The sequence below is a fragment of the Vulpes vulpes genome, chromosome 4, assembly GCF_048418805.1.
Source record: "Vulpes vulpes isolate BD-2025 chromosome 4, VulVul3, whole genome shotgun sequence".
NCBI lineage: Eukaryota > Metazoa > Chordata > Mammalia > Carnivora > Canidae > Vulpes > Vulpes vulpes.
The window spans coordinates 72088321-72108224 of NC_132783.1; the positions used below are offsets into that span (position 1 = coordinate 72088321).

Below are 19904 nucleotides of genomic sequence, written 5' to 3' on the forward strand. Positions count from 1 at the left end.
GGGTGATTACTGGTGCTCATCTCTTTCTCTCGTCTCTGCAGGGAGTTACTGCACTGCTGCCATTCTGCTTCTGTTAGTTTTGTCCCCACCACTCAATGCCATGCCTGATCCACAGAAGTCACTCAGTAAATGTTTGCTGAATGAATGCATGAATGCATGAATGCAAATATAAAAGAATGAATATTCACTCCTGCTCTACCACTGAAAAGTTGTAGGAGTCTGACATCAATAATTAGAAAAGATATTAATCATAAAATTTACTGCCACTTTATCCCAGTATATATTATCCTCTGTCAGGGATATATACACACACACACACACACACACACACACACACACACACACATAAATATGTGTTTCTTTTTTCCTTAGATCACTTCAAAGCGTTTTTTTTTTTTTTTTGGTAGGATGTAATAAATATATACAAGGATACTTGTGAACATTAAAACAAATTATTGAATAGGTTAAGGTCAAGTCTCCTAATACCCCTCATTATTGAAATGTATTTTATAGTTTACCCAGAGAGAAGGCAAAATATGTTGGTAACTCAGCACCAGAGGCCAGAGGCAAGAAGGGAAGTGTGGGCCTGAGAGCCTTTGTGACTTCCAGCCCTCATGAATCTATGGTAGTTTGGGTCATCTACTGACACCGCCCGTGGGCCAGGACATTGCTCAGTGCAGCGAATATAAAGAGTTCCTCTCTGCAACTTGCTCAGTCAGGGCATGGATCCAATGTTAAGCCACTCAAAGGCACTCTGTCTACCTTTGGCATGCCACCCACTCACAGCCAGCCTCAGCAGCCTGTCAGGATAGGAAGAGTGAAGGGGAATATCTAGCAGGGAAGAGCAATGGGAAAGGGTGCATAAGGGAGATTTGTAAATGCAGTGGAAAGAAACTTTTAAACAAAATACTCATGAAAAGGTTTTTGGATTTCTTTCTTTCTTTTTTTTGCTCCAAGTCAGAAAAACTGGTGATGAAAAGATTAAGGGTTCATTCATCTAGCTGTATGTCCTTTAACAAATAGAAAGATCTTTTTCTGGACCCTAAGGTTGCTATAGTAAGAATAAGACACATTGTTATTGAAATTCAAGTCATTAAAAATTCCTAGAAGTCTCCTATTTTTTGATTGGTAATCACCTATTCATGGTTATCAATACTCATAAAAGATCAAATGTGGATTTTCAAAAAAAATGATGAAATGTGAATGCAGTGTTAATTTTACATATGTATTATGATTTGATTTACAAATTAGATACTCTTTATGTTTTTCTTAAGCTTTTCTATTTTGTGATTTTGTGAGACTACTCAGTATTACTTTTATGTAATTAAAAGATCCTAGAGGATATTTCTACATGTGAGCAAGAGCAGCGAACCCCACAGTAACCCATAAAGTATATAAAAGCAGCTTTTCTGATTGACACGCGACATACAATATGGAGCAAAGTAACCCACAAGCCTTCATTAGGATCTTAGGGAAAAGGGAGGAAAAAGAAACCTCAAGTCAAAATAATCCACTTTGTACAGAGTAAGTGGTATATATGCTTTGTGACCAAAAAAGAATCTAGATTATGTCTTCAAAGTAATCTAATCTTGCCTTTACACTTTGAAAGTAGACCCTGAAATCTCTGGACTTTGAATATTTAAATCTCCTGAAATACACTAGTACAACAGCAGCAAAAGCATTATTCCCAAGCCACTTTCTGGATCAACTCTGTGACCGTCCCGAGAATAAAACATTTAAATCTGCTTGCACACTGACATAGCGATATTGATATTTCTCCATGTTCCCTTCTGGTTGCTAAGAGATTTACATTGGACGGACTCTGTTGTACTCATAACAAAGCAGTTTGGTCCACAAAGCATTTGCTTCAGCTCAGTGAGTCCAGAAGCTCCCTTTGCCTCACCCCTTCCCTATTTTGCGTCCAAGTCAAACAGGGGCCCAGGCCCCAAGGCAGTGGGCCTGTCATCACTACAGGAAACTGCGGTGCATAAGCCTGGCTCAGCTAACAACTGTTACACAGAGTATGAACAGCAATGATGACTTTGTATCCTTATGCAAATATATGTACCTTCCCCCATGGTTTCTTAGAAGCCAGTTTATGGTGGTGGGAGTGGGTAAAGATGGGTGGAGAGGGGGCACTCAATAATGACCTACCCAGAGACAGCCTAATACAGTACAATTAGACCAGAACCTAGCAAAATATGGCAATTCCATAACTCTGCTGTGCAGGGCTTTGAAATACGCTTGCACAGAATTTCCTAACCTGAGTTTGTACTTTTGTGAAAATACATTCAAAAAAGTTAATTTACAGGAATATTGAAGGGGGAAGGGTCTATATTTAACATCTTTCAGCAAAGCAACTGTAGCCCTCCAGACTCAACTTCATCAAGCCTGCCATGTAACAAAAGGCAGAGAGTCTTCTTTTGCAGACCCTAACTCTGGAGAAGATGACAAAGGCACCAAAAATATTCATGATCAACCCTGAAAAGAGGTACATGTGGTGGATGAAATCTGCATGTCATTTGGAAGGCACATGCATCAGTGCTCAGAGCAAATTAAGATTATCTTTCCCTTGGGAATTCTCACAAAGAGACATAAAAATGCTTTATGACCTGACTTTCATATTCAGATCACAGAGTTTTAGTCAATTTTTATTAATTGCCGTGGAGGAAAAGTGCTTTGGGCCCTCGCTACCCACCGGGTACCTAGGAGTCATATTTAAGGGCACAGCCACTAAACACTCAGTAAGTACTCTCAGGCTGTAATAAAACACCACTGACCTAGAATATTCCTCCTCCCCCCACTTCCCAACACCTTAGAATATCAGTTGGGGATGATCAATGCTCATGCTTTAATCAGAAGCAATCAGTGTTGAAGCCTGCAGGTCCCTGCCGGGCCATGGGAATTCCTGCATTCAGGATAATCTCTCTCCCCTAGCAGAGAAAAACAAACCTCTGTGATTTTAGCTTCATTTAACAAAAGAAAGTTATTTCTGGCAGCTTATTTCCATTGCACAAGCTAACTCAAAGCACCTCGTACAAATAAGAGGCAAAAGAAAAGAAAGAAGGGGGAGGAAAGCGAAGCAGGAAATGACTTTTTTGCTACGTCTTTAAGGTCACAGATCTGCCTGAGAAACGCACACATGTGACAGTAGTTCTAGCACAAAAGCTCCTTTTCCACGAGACAGACATCCAAGAAGTACAAAGACTGGCTCTCCGGCCTCTCCCTTGAACCTGAGTCCCTGTAGTCCATTTAACCTTGACGGGGCTGAGAAGAAACTACTTTTAACTCCCTTGCAACACCTTTCTGTGTCCTGGCAACATGCCCCTGCCCATGTGAAGTGCAAGCACACCTTCCGCATCAGCACTGCAATCTCCCCCACACAAGATCAAATCTTCCCTCGCCTGTAGCCCATCCTGGGCCGTGGTCTAACACTGGGTTTCAGCATCTGTTCCCAATTTATACCCTAGACAGCATGTAAAAATAGCCCTTCATGCCTCTAAACAGGCGCCGGGAGGAGATTAAAACAAAAAGAACCCAGGCAAGATATATGCTCTGGCAGAGACAACTACCTTTTTCTTCCGATCCCGGGACCGTTTGCGGTGTTTCCTTTTTTTCTCAGTCTCTTCTTCAGCATTGATTTCTAAATCCCTGTTTTTCTTTAATTGTGAGGCTGCATGAGCCATAATGCATTTAAAAAGATCTTCTCAAGCACGCAGGGCTTCCTCGTCTGAGGTGATCTCCTCGGGCACCTTTAGCCAGGCTTACGGCAGCATTCCAATCACTGGAGAGAGCCCTTTGACCAGAAGCAGGAAGACATGCAAAAGGCAAAGATGCTGTAGCAGTTGCAGCATTTAAAAACCCAAAAGCCGGTCTCCAGACTTCATCTTCCACCTTCCTCCACCTGAACCTTTACACGAGAGTGCAGCCATCGTAATGCATTTAGCGTAGTGAAAAAGACAGCTGGGGCACAGGAAGCTGTATTATGGCCGTATCCCCTGCCACCAGCTGGAAGTGTCTAAGTGATGCCTCGGAAGGGGGAATGCTGCAAAGGATGCTTCTCCGAAGGGAGAAAATCCAGAGTCACCACACATGCAGGAGCGAAAATCCAGTACTAATTCTGAAAACCTATTTTAGAATCCTTCGAAAAAAAGACAGGGCTGCAATTTATACATCACCACTAGTTCTGCACAGAGCATAATTTAACCCATAAGAGAATGGAGCTGCTCCTACTTTAGTTTAACTGCTGATGGTGACAAAATATATAAAGTAAGATTTCACAAAGTGCACTAAATTTTGCTACGGAGACCCTGATTGCATTACAGGGAAAACAATGCATGCATTGCTGGTCTCAACACTGTGTCCTTTATGCTGAACTGTCAGCCCAAATGCATCTTGTGGGAGAGGACTACAGAAGGGCCTGTTGTCTTTTAAAAACAACATGCTGATTACAACACATCATACAGAAAGGCGTGAGCATGTTGGTGTATGGAACAGATGCCCGATTCAGAGGAGTTCCCCAGGACTCTCCTCTCATGTGGTCCACGGGTCGGAGAATGGGCAATCTGTGCAGCAATCAGGGTTTCGGAGACACTGAAATGGAGACGGCTTTCGTGTTAGGGTTTGCTTCAATCACCTTACTATTTTTGCCACCTGAGTCCTCACGGACTGCAGCCTCTGAATATTCATGATGTGAAGTGAAGCAGCAGTAGTTCTCAAGGCCTGCTGGCGTGGCTTCTGCCAGGATGCACACACTGGAAGAAATGCGCCAAGTCAGAAATCCTGTGTACACACACGGTATTCACACAGCCTGAGCAAGAAACGGCCGAATGTTAGATGGGACCTAAGACATTTGAGCCCTGGTAAGAAACCCTAAATCCACCAGGAAAATAAGATGATGCTCCACTGAAAAGCTTTAGACGTGTACTTCCAATACCATAAGTCCAAGTGCTTCTTCCAGTACAAAACGTCCGTAATGTTAGAGATTGGTCCTTTTGGCTTTGCAGAACTGATGGCTAAAGCGTGTGAAAGCTGAAGCAGGAAGTCCAGAGGCACCATGTGAGGAGTTGGCTGAAGTTCTCTGGAGCTGTTGTTCACCTACTTCATAAAGCACCTGCATTGTGAGCTCCTGCAAACAACATCCACCCGGTACATTTCGGGCTTGGAGATCAAAAGGCTTCTTCCCCATCCCCCTGTAGGGGGATTTACCCTCTGCTGGGGCAGTGATAGGCAACAGGACAGGAAAGACACCCAGGGCTTTCCAGTCCTGCTGCAAGTGGATGGCACACACCTCTCGGGCCCTACTATGAGTCACTTGAAAACCATATGGGTCAACCATTCCCAGGGGCCTACTGCGTGTGCTGATGCTCATGAGCTGCTTCCCCAAAGAAATAGTCTTCAGGATGAAAGAGGTCTGGAAAGGGTCTCCATTGCCTACCAAACCATCATCTGACAAAATAGAGGAGAAAATGAAGTAGGGGAATTAAATGCGACCCAGATCCAAAAGTGATAAATCATATTTGGATCTTAGTAATAAAAATTTTTTTACCAAAATATATATTTTTTAGTGTAATAGGAATAGGTGGGATGGAGAAAAAAATACAAATTAGAACTTTTGTACAGTCTCTCCTTATATAAATTATTCTGTACTTTTGAGGAAAATTCATATAATTTCCTTTCCTTATTTTCAGCAAGTTGTAGAGAATAGCCAGCTTAAAAACTGGCTGGTTTCCCACTGGCTCCTGGACCTTTTTTTCTTTCTTTATAGACACTAATGATATTTTAAAATATATTTATAAGTATCCTTGATCAGAGTAACCTCTTTATCTGAGGCTGGCGAAACTATACTTTCCCATTGATCTCTATCAGCCAAAGCATAGCAGGAAATTAGGAGAACAGGCCCCAAGTGCTTTTCAAAACATTTCTCTCTAGAATAATTGTTTCTCCAAAATTACTCAGAAATTGAGAATCCATCACAACTATTATGTTGCCATAATATAAATTTTTTGCTATGTTGGATTTTGTAGTATCTCAGCAAGTGGTTAACCCATCAAAAATAAATTCTAAGGCTTGGCTTATTTAGGTTTTATTTCTTTCAGAAAATGTGGGCTTTTGCCCTCCATTTCTAAACCAGCAGAACTTTTAACAGCAATGCTGCTAGGGAAGGCAGCCCTGTGGATCTGAGACTTTGATTATTATACCACTGAAGTCTTAGTTCCCTTCTTTCTGCCCAGCGTTCATCCTGACAGGTAACTCTCCAACTCTCCAGCTGCTTGTGTACTCATTCTCAACACAAAGGGAGACCCATAGCCACAAACATGAGGTTTTCTCCTCCCAAACTGAATTGACAGTTCTTTCAATAATTGTAGGAAGCAAGCTATTAATAGCTGAAAATTAAACATGAAAAGAAAAAGAACTTTTAAACACTTTATTGTGTTGAAGATTCAAACAACTGTCTCACTGAAGTCTCCAGAGCTTGCTCTTTTCTGCAAGGTTAGAGAATTAGGATGGATCTGCAGAATAAAACGGTCAGCACAGTTGTACAAGAGAGTGTCTCTGAGCAGGGTGGTGGGTCTCCACAGCAGGAAGGACATGCAAGGTTCAGTTGCATCAATTATCACCTGCATACAGGGTAACTTGTCCAGTCCCACTCCCTGACATTGGCCAAGAGGGGGTACTGGACAGGACTCACACAGGATGGGGATGGCCTAGGCATGGAATGTCAAAGCTGTTAAAAGTTAAAGACTATTCTTAAGCCACTTCTCTCCAGAGAAGGGGGGCGGGGGGGGGGGGGGGGGGGGGACCTGTTCTGGTTTTATAAAAGTTCCAGGTACAAGAATTCCTAAAGCATCCTTTCAAAAATAAAGTAAAAGAGTGATCTTTCAAATTTTAGCAATAGAAATCCTTCTTTGAATATGTCCTATAGGAAAGGCAATTATAATCAGCATAACAGTGGAGCCATTGGGCTGAACTGAAGGAATGGTATCCTGAAGCCCAGCTTTATGTCCCCCTACCCTTTCTGCAGAAGGCAGCTTGACTGAGCAATTTGAAAGCCAGCATCCTGCAGCACGGAGGAGTCCTGGTCTTTTTCTTGCTTGGACCTCAATTACCAGAACTTATTTCAAAAAGTGATGCCTGTTAAAACTTTCCTTACGATTTTGCCCAAAATTATTCCTGGTTCCTTACCAGAAATGACAAATTTCACTTAGAGGACCTCCTATTTGTGCATTACAACATAAGACTAGTACCAAAAAATAAAAATCACTTTCTAGTTTGGTAGCTGGAATAATGTGTATTCCCCAAATAATTTCTAATGCAGGAATCAAAAGTTTGTGACTAAATATCTCACTGAAAATAAAACCAAGTCAACTCATTAGGATGTTTTATAGACTTCAGAAACTAGCAAGGGAAACTTCTCTTCACAGCTTAAGCTTACATCTTGCCAGGATTTTGAGACAAACTTTGACTATTGCCTCAGCCAATTATTAACTTGACTGCTCTCGGGTGTTATTTTGTATTGTGTCTCCCCATTCTTGAGCTGGGTGGACACACAAAATGTATGTGATTTTTATGAAGGGAATACTGTCTCTTGGTCATTTTGAAGTTATAATAAATGTGCACTTTGAAAAAAATATTACATAATGATGTAGAGAAGGGGAGGATGGGGAATGTATAGACAAATGGAGGATAGGAAGCAGAAAGAAAAAAAAGTTCCCATCTGCCAGGGAGGCTGTACCTTCCCAAACCTACCCTCTGCTCTCGGTAATGAGCAAAGTGTGTGTTTTGATGGAATGAAAACTATTCGTGCTGCACCCACTGCAGTTTTCTCAGAAGCAGAGCAGCCTCACTGTAAGAGTCAAAATACTTTTCCCTTCACAAAGAAAAATGGATTCATCGTCATTTCATTAATTTTGGCATCCTAGATAAAGATGATGTCAAGAGACCTTGAGCAGGTTCCGAACAATGTGAGGAAGAAGAAAGAAAACAAGCACTAAACCTGTCAATGGTTACAAATGACAAAAAAGCATCCTGGGAAATTCTCAACTCAAAGTCACATATTCTTCTTCATTTGCAGATGAGACACATAAGTGATAAAAAAAAAAAAAGACTATCTGGACAACACTGAAAGATTGCGGGTCCTTCCCACACTCTCATAGGGGTACCACCTCTGGGTAAATGAGCACTAGCTTTGGGCCCATCTGCCTTAGTGCTCAGTCTGCCCTCCATCCCTGGACTAGACGGTCTGTACAACTAACTGGCTCGACCTCCGTGTTGGAGAGCCAGCTGGACCCAGGCTGCCAGCTGCTTCCGCCACCTGACATGGGCACCTCACAACAGGCACACAGAGGCAGCTTTCCTGAGGTCCCTACACCACAGCCACACTGGCCACCTAGGGAGGAGGGGATCCCTCGTTCTGCATGGAAGACTCCCCCAGTCACATCCCTGGGCTCCATCTGACCCAAAGAGTAGACTGGCCATGCCTGGCAGAGCACTGAGTGTGAAGCTAGCACCAAGAATGGTGGGCAAGCCAAAAGTACTGAACAAGACACGTTCTCTCTGCTCCCCTGTTTTTATAGAAGGAGTGGCTAGACCAAAGGACTTCAAACCCACCCTCTCATGAACCTAAAATGCCGTGACTTGAAGTGATAGAAGGTTGTGGGTGTTTGGAAATAAAGGGAGATGTATAGGAAAGGTATATTTAGGAAGAGTTGTGATCTATGCTGGCCATTATGGTAGCCACCAGCCATATTTGGCTATTGGGTACTGAAATGTGACTAATATGTCTGGAGAACCAAGTTTTAAATTTAAAACCATTCTCAATTCAGATAGTGGGACACATTTCAGTGTGTCTTGAAAATCTGGATATGGGAATACACTTTTCCAAATTTAAATTTTACTTGAAAAATATGGATCAAGTATTTCCAATAATTTAGTATCCAAATTAAGACATGAAGTAACACTGGCTTGCTAGACTTCATATGAGAAAAAGCAACGTAAAATTCCTCAGTAATAATCGCATATATTGAGTCATGTCAAAACGAAACTATTTCAGATATGTTCAGTTAAATAAAATATATTAAAATAAATCTTACTTTTTAAAAAGATCTTTAAATGTAGCTATTGGAAATTTGAAATTATACGCGTGGCTCACACTACAGTGATTGTCTATATAAAGAGCCTATATGAACAAAAAGAGCCTAATTTGCCAGACATGATCTTTCCAAAGGCAGCTATTTCTGCAAACAAGCATTAGAAGACACCCAGCAGGGCAGCCCGGGTGGCTCAGCAGTTTAGCGCCGCCTTCAGCCCAGGGCGTGATCCTGGAGACCCGGGATCGAGTCCCACATCGGGCTCCCTGCATGGAGCCTGCTTCTCCCTCTGCCTATGTCTCTGCCTCTCTCTCTCTATCTCTATCTCTCATTAATAAATAAAATCTTAAAAAAAAAAAGAAGAAGAAGAAGACACCCAGCAGTCAGTCATTACGTTTTCTGTTTGAAAGACGAAGCCCAAAAAGGTAGTGTGTTCTCAGGCTCTTGCACAGAAAGAACCATTCATGTACTCATGGACTCACCGATTCACCCTGCTGGTCACTGTGTCCAGCACCTGGAACATACAGGTGAATGGGACTTGGTTCCTGTCCTCAAGTAATCAAATGGGAGAGAGAGAGAGAGAAGTCAACTAGCAATCACAGCACAGATGCCCTGGAAGCAGAGCTGGGCATATAAAATAGAGCACAGAGATCAGCACTCAGAAGAGTGCTATCTTGGTCAGGTATGAAGTCTCTCTTCACTATTCGCAGAACTTAGAGTTTTGCAATTTGATCCCTCACACTCTAGTCACATAGCCAACTGCTCATGCACTGAACAGATCATGTGGAATTCTCTTTATGGTCCAGGTACTGTTACAGGCACTGGTGATACCAACGGTGAGTAAAACAGAAGAAGCCTCATGCTCTGCAGCTTCTGTTCCTGTGAGTATGGGACAGGGGAGTAAACAAGCAAGCAAATCCATGAAGGAGATAATTTCAGATAGTAGCAAGTATTGTGAGGAAAATAAAGCAGTATAACCAAACTGGAAGTGACTAGAAGGGGAATAATGGCTCATGGACTCTGCTTCTTTCCATCTTTGACTTTCAAGGAAAAATAAATCAAGATGGTGAAGAGGCAATCGAGTTAAGTCTTTCACTCTATAAGGGTAGTGATTCCCCAAAATAGCCCCCTTAACTAAGACATTGATCGTGGTGGCTGATGGTAAATATGAATGTTTTCTCAAGTAATGTGAGTATAAATAATAATAATAATAATAATAATAATAATTTGAGAAAAAGTAATTTCTCAAGTAATTCAAATTTTCTCAAATTTGAATTGAGCAATTCAAAATTTTTTATTACTAAAGATATACAATATATATGCTTTTGTATCACTTATCACCTAAACTATCTGGATAATCATAGGTTCTATCACATTTTATTAACTTATGGTTTAATAAGGATTCCAATAGGATTAACAGAGTAAGTCCACTATGTAACAGAATAAACTTTTCTATGCATCTTCTGGAGATAAATTTCATTGTTCCATGGCTAAACATAACATATTATATGAAAGGATATTCTTTAGATATTTTACTAAGCCCTTATTATTTAATGCTTTTACATAATCATATTTGAAGAGGCCCAAAGGAAAGATAACGCAAGCAAGCAAGGAAGGCAAAACAGCTCTTACCCCAACTTAGCTACATATAGTTGGAAGACCTTAGGGAAGTCCCTTATCCTTCCTCGGGAGTCCCATATCTGTAAAAGGAAAGGAATTCTAAAGTCTTTCTGCCAGTATTCACACTTTGTGATGCCAAAATACAATTACAATTAGGACGCAATGATTGATTTGTGTGTGCCTCTTCTGTTGGTGTGTTCTGGTCAAGATATAAGGGAATTAAGTCTGCTTTCAAAACATTTCTTTTAATTTTTTAAAAAACATTTTATTTATTTATTTATTCATGAAACACAGATTGAGCAGAGACATAGAGAGAGGAGCAGACTCCCTGCAGTGAGTCTGATGTGGGACTCAATCCCAGGACCCTGGGATCACGACCTGACACAAAGGCAGATGCTCATTCAGTCACCCAGGCGCCCTCAAAACATTTCTTTCAAGAAGAAACTAAAGGTCAAAGGTATGAAGGAGACAGGATTTGAAAATTCAGGACTTGGGGGATCCCTGGGTGGCTTAGCGGTTTGGCGCCTGCCTTCAGCCCAGGTCATGATCCTGGAGTCCTGGGATCAAGTCCCGCATCAGGCTGTCTGCATGTGAGCCTGCTTCTCCCTCTGCCTGTGTCTCTGCCTCTCTCTCCGTGTCTATCATGAATAAATAAATAAAATCTTAAAAAAAAAAAAGAAAATTCAGGACTCTGCTGGTCTACTCAGTGACCATTTGCTAACACTATATATGAAGGATAGAGTGGCACACACATGAGAAAGCAAAGGTTCTAATTTTTAGAAAAATTTTAGCTGACTCACGAGGTCACATACAATGGCCAAGGGTAGGATAATAACGACTTAGCACTCTGCCAGATGTTGTCAAGGAAATCAGATAGTCACACTACGGTTCAGGTCAGAATTTATCAAACTGTGGACCATATTCAATCATGCAGAGTTTCTATCTGCCAAAACAGAAAAAAAAAAAAAAAAAACTACTTTCCTGGCACTGATTTACTGCCATTGAAAGAGCTACATGCAAAGTTTATAGCTTTTTCCTCTTGCAAATGGAAATAACAGTATCTGCTTCTTACTACCATGTTTCTTTTTCTTTTTTTTAGAGAGATTTTATTCATGAGAGACACAGAGAGACAGAGAGAGAGAGAGATAGAGAGAGAGAGAGAGAGAGGCAGAGACACAGGCAGAGGGAGAAGCAGGCTCCATGCAGGGAGCCCAATGTGGGACTTGATCCTGGGACCCAGGACCAACCCTGGGCCGAAGGCGGCGCTAAACCACTGAGCCACCTGGGCTGCCCCACTAGCATGTTTCGATAGCTAAACATCAATTGTTTATGAAACAATACAATCACACAGAAGACAAAAAGAGTATCTGTAAACACAAGGCATTACTGAGAAGGAACTATCACACAGGGTCTCCAAGGGCATTTAGGATTTGTCCTCTTCCTACATGTCCTACACCTTGGTAAGTCTTGGCAGTTTTTCCTTCTCATGTTGCTTCAGAAAGCCAATTATAAATCAGACTAATTAAACTTTCTGTTGTGTGTTCCACAACTTTGTACCTTATTACCTGCCCTTCCATTATATCATGTTAGGATATAATCACAAATGTTACTAAAGTTTGAAACAACAGAAATAGATGCATAAACACAGAGAACTGGTGGTTGCCATGGGGCAGAAGGAGGGCAGATGGATAAAATAGGTGAAGGGAGGTAAGAGGTACAAACTTCCAGTTATAAAATAAGTATATTGTGGGGATGAAAAATGCAGCATAGGAAATATAATCAATAATGTAATAACTGTGTATGGTGACAGATGGTAACTAGACTTAAGGTGAGCACTTTGTAATGTATACACAGTTGACCCTTGAGTGGGAGTTAGGGCTGCCAAGCCTCTGCACAGTTGAAAATCCACCTGTAACTTTTGACTAACAGTCTACTATTGACTGGCAGCCCTACCAATAACATAAACAGTTGATTAGCACATATTTGGTATATGTATTATATACTGTACCTGACAATGAAATTAGCTACAGAAAAGAAAGTGTTAAGAAAATCATTAGGAAGAAAAAAAATACATTTACAGTACTGAACTGTATTTATCAAAAAAAGTGTGTGAGTGAACCCATGCAGTTCAAACTCATGTTGTTCAAGGGTCAACTGCAACGATCGAATCACTATGTTGCATATCTGAAACTAATATGATATTGTCGTGCCAACCATACTTCAATTTTTAAAAAGTAAAACTTGAGTATTCAAAATACTCTGTTTAGGATATAAGGTTATATTTGGAAGAAATAAGTTATGAGGCCCTTGTTAAAAAGATAGACGTTGAAAACAATTTTCTTATTATTTTCCATTTTTGTCTTCTGAAAAACAGGGCAGAGTAGAGGATAGATATTTTCAAATACTATGAGGTGTGTGTGTGGCTTTATTCAGGCAGACTTCACCCTACTCATTTTTTGTAATTTCTATGGTAGGGGGTCAGCAAATATTTTTGTAAAAGACCAGATAGTGAATATTTTGGGTTCTGCAGGCCGGATGGTCTCTGTTGTAGTTACTCAACTTTGTTGTTATAATGCAAAAGCAGCCAGAGACCACACATAAACAAGTGAATATGGTAGGATCCAATAAAACTTTACTTATGGATACTGTTATTGGAATTTCACATAATTTTTATGTGTCATCAAGTATTATGCTACTTTGATTTGTTTTCAACCATTTAAAAATGTAAATACCATCCTTAGCTTGTAGGTGATTCAAACACAAGGTTGGATTTGGCCCAAGGTCCATAGTTTACTGACCCCTCTACTGAGGCATCCACATTGCTGGTGACATACTGTTCTGAAGGTTTCTGAAAAAAGGAGTGAATGGACACTATTGTCCAAACCTGATGCTTGGAATATTTACATGTACACACAAGTCCATGCATATATGTGTGACTATGTGTATATTTGCAAAAAAACAAACAAACATGAGAATCTACCCTTTGTGTTTGAACATAGTAACCATCATTTGCATAATGGAAAGACATACTATTGACTTTTCTATCCCATGTAGAGACAAGTGAAATTTCTTTATTAATTCATTCACTGACAAATATTTCTTTGATACTTCCTTATCGAAGTAGCATAATCCTACACAGGTATTTATGACACCCAATCTCAACAAGTGCTCAGTAGTATGAGAGAGAGAACAATTTTAAATTGAATAACTGATCTCATACATAGTACCATTTGAGGAGCATTTGCCCTGCAGTGAGTCTTCAACAGAACCAAATCTATGATATTCTCTCTGCAATGCATAGGCCAGGTGGTTCACTATCTGCATTCTATTTCTGCACCTGAATGGGGGCAGAGCAGAGGAAGCTTGGTGTTTTATGTGTGATTTACTAATATATTCTATGTATTTCCTACTAACTTCAATTTCTTTGTAGAGCAAGGCATAGGAATAAACAAATATTTAGAGTGTCTCCCATGTTTCTAATGCTCTAAGACATAATAGAAAATTAAAGAAAAATGCATAACTTTTAGTTTTTAATATCAGAATCATGACTGCAGACTTACGTACTTATTTTTGGCATTATTTCATTAAAAGAACTAAACTTGGACATTTGTCAGTAGTTAATGAATGGTATGATTTTCAAACAATTAGCTGGCAAAGATGTGGATGCTATGAAAGAACAAGCTTAGAGCTATGATCTCCAAGGACTTTTATCTGCTCTGAGAGAGAGTGAACTGTCCTTTAAGAAACATGATAGGTCAGTTCTTCTTCTTTCACCCCCGACCTCCTCCTTCACCCCAACACATACACTCAACTGCTATTCAGAGAAAGGGAAAGGCCAGATGGTTTTGGGGATTAGCAATGAGGAAAGGCCCAAGTTTCACCTCATGGTTGTTATTAAATTCTAGTGCAGATTGGCAGGGATACAAAATTCAGGCCATCTGAGAGCTCTTGGGGAGTCTTGGTCCGTTTCCTAATGAGCAGGTGTTGACATGGAAAAAGCTGCCTATACAACAGGCCTGCAGGCAAGGAGCTGCTGCAGTTCCCGAGGTGTGCAGAATCTTCCCCACTACTTCCTCCCACCTTAGAAACCATGCACTCAACTCTGCACACTGAGATGTGTTTTGTGCCTTTCCCGCAGCATACCAAATAAAACATATCAATAAAATTTTTCCAACTGTAGTCTATCCTGCAGAAGTAGTGATTTCACAACACTTTGCCTTACGTTAAAAATTCTCTCCAGCATGTATTTAATTTAAATCTAATTCAATTTGGGGCCCACAAAACTTCAGTACCCCCTTGCAGCCATGCTTATGCATTACAGATTGCTCACTGCATTAACTATTTTCTATATGGAAACAGGACTATTGGTGTCTCAATAGTCTAGTCAAAATAAAATATACTTTAAAATCTTTAATATAGAGTTTGTTTTGTAGCCATGGTACTAAAATCTAGTAAAGTTTAGCCAATCAGTGGTAATAATGGGAAGTATTAAATAGAAATACCACTTTACTACACATGTGTAATGTGTTTTACCCTGTCAGGGAGCTGAGCAGTTAGACTGGAAAGAAAAGCACAGAATTATAGCTAGCAGTTTAACACAGATACAGTACCTGTCTCTATTTTTAACTATGACTTTCCAGCCAACTGAAATTTTTAAAAAGACTTAGGAAGCCATGAATATTGACTTTTTAAAAAAAAAGATTTTATTTATTTATTCATGAGAGACATGGGGGGGGGGGTGGGGGCGGGAGGGAGAAGCAGGCTCCATGCAGGGAGCCTGACGTGGGACTCAATCCCGGGTCTCTAGGATCATGCCCTGGGCTGAAGGCAGCGCTAAACCGCTGAGCCACCAAAGCTGCCCTGAATATTGACTTATAAGAAAGGAACATGACTGATTCTGCTTCCAACCAAAATGTTTAGAAACCATTTTCATAATGGTGATGTTTTAAAATAAAAATATGATGCTTATAAAAAAAGAATTTCCCCAATCTTTGTACTTGTGAATGTTAACAGCAAAAACAAAAATATAAAGTAACTGCTACATTTCATGATGTTATGTTCTACTACAGCAGTGATAAAACCAGTCTTTTGCGTAAGTAGATCATCTTGAGTTTTAGGTAACTCTATAAATTTTGTAAAGTTCAATAGATCTTATTTCATAGAGAGTAGCAATTTAAAAATACAAATAATTCTGTAAATTGTGGCTGTGTAGGGCCTTTCAAAAAAAGATTTATTTATTTGATATATATTATATGTTTTATATATAAATATATACTAGATATTATAGATATATATCTATAGATATAGATATAGATAGAGATATAGATAGAGATAGAGAGATAGAGAGATAGAGAGATAGATAGAGAGAGAGAGAGAGAGAGAGAGCACGTGCAAACAAGCCGGGGGAGCATCAGGCAGAGAGAGAGGGAGAAACAGGCTCTCCACCGAGGGCAGAGCCCTATGTGAGGCTCAATCCCAGGACCCTGGAATCATGACCTAAGCCAAAGGCAGACATCTACCCTACTAAACCACCCAGGTGCCTCTCTGTAGGGCCTTTTAAAAGTCATTTTTATTTATTTTTCATATCTTCAACATATATTCTAAAAATTTCAAATCACAGATTAAAAACAGGAAAATAATCATACCATATTACCTCATTCCTGTTAGAATGGCTATTATCAAAAATAAAAAATAACAAGTATTGGCAAGGATGTGGAGAAAAAGGAACTCTTGTGCACTATTGCGGGAATGTAAATTGGTACAGACACTGTGGAAAACAATATGGAGGTTCCTCAAAAAATTAAAAATAGAATTACCATATGATCCAAGGACTCTACTATTGGGTGTTCACCCAAAAAAACCAAAAACACTAATTCAGAAAGATACATGCAGTCCTATATTTACTACCACTGTTTATAATAGCTTAAATAAGGAAGCAACCTATGTATCCATTGATAGATGAATGGATAAAAAGATGTGGTATATACACACACACACACACACACACACACACACACAAATGGAATACTACTGTCATCAACAAGAATGAGATCTTTGCATTTGTGACAACATTAATCGGTCTAGAGGGTATTATGCTAAGTGAAATAAATCAAAGACAAATGCCATATAATTTTATTTACACATGGAATCTAAAAGGAAAAAAAAACCCAAGCACATGAACAAACAAATAAAAGCCAAAATGGGGGATTCCTGGGTGGCTCAGCGGTTTAGTGCCTGCCTTTGGCCCAGGGTGTGATCCTGGAGCTCTGGGATCGAGTCCCACGTCGGGCTCCTGGCATGGAGCCTGCTTCTCCTTCCACCTATGTCTCTGCCCCCCCGCCTCTCTTTCTATGTCTGTCATGAATAAATAAATAAAATCTTAAAAAAAATAAAAGCCAAAACAGACTCATAAATACAGAGAACTAGTGGCTGTCAGAGGGGGGAGGGGTGGGAAGTGAGGGATAAAATAGATAAAGGGGATTAAGAGTACACTTAATGGAAACACACACACACACACACACACACACACACACACTGAAAACAACTACCAAAGTATTCAGCAATTCCCTTTCTGGGTATGTATCTTTAGTAAAAAAAATCACTATCTTAAAAAGATGTCTACACCCCCTGTTTTCTTTACAATAGTCAAGACAGAAACGACCCAAATGTCTATAGACAAATAAATTTAAAAATGTTACATAAACACACACACACACACACACACACACACACACAGAAGAATATTATTCAGCCACAAAAAGGAAGATAATTATGATAATTTGAGACAACATGGATGGACCTTGAGGCATTATGCTAAGTGAAATAAGTCAGAGAGAGAAAGATAAATACTGTCTGATCTCACTTACATGCAGAATCTAAAAAACCAAACTCATAGATACAAACAGGGGGGTGGGTAGAATGGGTGAAGATGGTCAAAAGATAACGACGTCCAGTTATAAGATAAATAAGTTCTGGAGATATAATGTATAGCATGGTGACTAAAGTTAACAATAGTATATCATATATTTAAAACTTGCTACGAGAGTAGATCTCAAAAGTTCTCAACACAAGAAAAGAGTTTGTAGGTGTTTAAACTTTTTGTAGTAATCATTTTGTTATACATACATATATACAATCATCATTTTGTATACCTAAAACTACTAAATGCTATATGTCAATTAGATTTCAATAAAATGTAAAAAATCATATTGCTATCATTTGGAAATAACCACCATTAACATTTTTATTATATATTCTTCTAAGCCTTTTCTTATGCCTACAAGTATTTACATGTAAGTATCTTATAAAAAATAGAATCCCACAAGTAACTTCATTATCTATATTTAAATATATGTTAAACATCAACTATAAATGAACATCCATACAGGTCACTAAATACTCTTCTATAACTTTTAAATGGTTGTATAGTATTTCATGTGATTAATCCATATTATTTATTTATTTATTTAATATTTATTCATTTATTAATGATAGACACACACAGAGAGGCAGAGACATAGGCAGAGGGAGAAGCAGGCTCCATGCAGGAAGCCTGATGTGGGACTCCATCTGGGAACTCCGGGATCATGCTCTGAGCCAAAGGGAGACAGACGCTCAACCGCTGAGCCACCCAGGCATCCTGAATCCATCATCTTTTTTTTTTTTTAATCGATCATATTTTTAAAAATCAACCTCTTTCCATTAGACATTTAGATCACCTCCAGTTTTTCCATGAGAGAAACAATGCTATCAATGACTATTCTTTTTGTCAGATAAGCTCACACACACATAAGTAATGTAGGCTAAATTTCCAGAGGTAGGTTTCCGGAAAGGTGAAATGAATGTGATTTAACAGCAAGATGTAAATATGTACTTACGTATTGATAGTGTTAAACCGCACTTCCATTATCAACTACCCAACTCTACTTACATTTTCTGTGTTCAAGAATTGCTCTATTGACAGAATAGATGGGAAACCTAGAGAAATATATTACCAATGCTATGGTAAATTGCTTACCTTTAATATTGCCTACAGTTTATCCACAGCTCAACCTGTTTTTAAGCCCCAAATCAGTATAGCCAGGATAATTTTCAAGAGTGCCATATTTTGAATTCTTAAAGTATTATGGATATTATGGACCAAAAAAAATATAGTTTGAAATGTCACTGGTTTGGGGTTGTGCAGATACCCAAAATATATAATCATGTATAAAACAAAAATATAAACAATCACAATCTTCCTAAGTATTAATGGGAGAAAAGACATTGCTTTTGATCAGACACCAAAGAACTCAATGTTCTGTAAATTCCATAAAGATGCACAAAGACTGTAGTATCACAATACTGATTAGATGACTATTTACACAAAATTGCCAAATTCATGACAATTTGTCCATAATAGTATATCATAATAAGTGACAGATTGCAAAAATGGTGCTAATTTTCTCCTGCCCCACATCCACAGTCATTTGGAATTAGTGGTGAAGTCTATTTTTCAACCCTGTAAATCTGGGTTGTTCTTGTGATTTACTTTAATAAAAAAAAAAAAATGTGAGAAAAAAAAGCAATTCTGTCATATCCCAAGATTAGGTCTCGAGAGAATGTGCATATTTCTATTCTGTCTAGGAACACTGCTGAGCCACTATGTGAACAAGCCTGGCTTAGCCTGGTAGGTGAGGAGAAACATGCAGCCCATCACCCCCATTGCCCAGCCAGTAGCCACCCAAATCCCAGAAGCAGAGCCACCTAAGAGACTGGCAGCTACCCAAAGACCTGTGAACCTGCCTAGACTGTAAGAATTTCTCAGATGATCTCCAATGGCCCACTCATTGATAAATAAATGGTTATTATTTAATGGTTAAATAATGGTTATCATTTAATTTACTAATTTGGGGGTGACTTGCTATTTGTTACAAGTAATTGATACCAAAAAAGTCAGAGAATACAATTTACAAATACTATGACTAGATACTTGGGACTAGAGGTTAAAAAGATAAATGAATATTATGAATAACTTTATGTCAATAAATTGAAAATTTAGATGAAGTGGACAACTTTCTCAAAAAAAATCTTTAGAAGCTTTTTTTGAAGAAGCTGAAATCATAAAATCATTCTACAATAGAAACTCTACACCCATATGGTTTCACTGATGAGTTGTATCAAATTTTTGGAAAGAAATATCAATATTACACCAAC

At 39.2% G+C, this 19904-nt stretch overlaps 1 protein-coding gene across 19 annotated transcripts in view; it reads right to left on the minus strand.

Annotated features, from left to right (window-relative positions):
- ANK3 (ankyrin 3) overlaps positions 1-19904 on the minus strand; it is a 661480-nt gene that overhangs the window by 322296 nt on the left and 319280 nt on the right. For 10 of the 19 annotated variants that reach the window (XM_072756069.1, XM_072756066.1, XM_072756063.1 and 7 more), the window contains exon 1: positions 3573-5307. The exons of 6 other annotated variants lie outside the window; for them this stretch is intronic. In XM_072756069.1, the coding sequence (XP_072612170.1) occupies positions 3573-3686 (114 nt within the window). In that variant the 5' untranslated portion in view covers positions 3687-5307. Of the gene's footprint in view, positions 1-3572; positions 5308-19904 lie in introns of those variants that run through there. 3 more of the 19 variants (XM_072756068.1, XM_026013571.2, XM_026013569.2) reach the window with 1 other exon arrangement.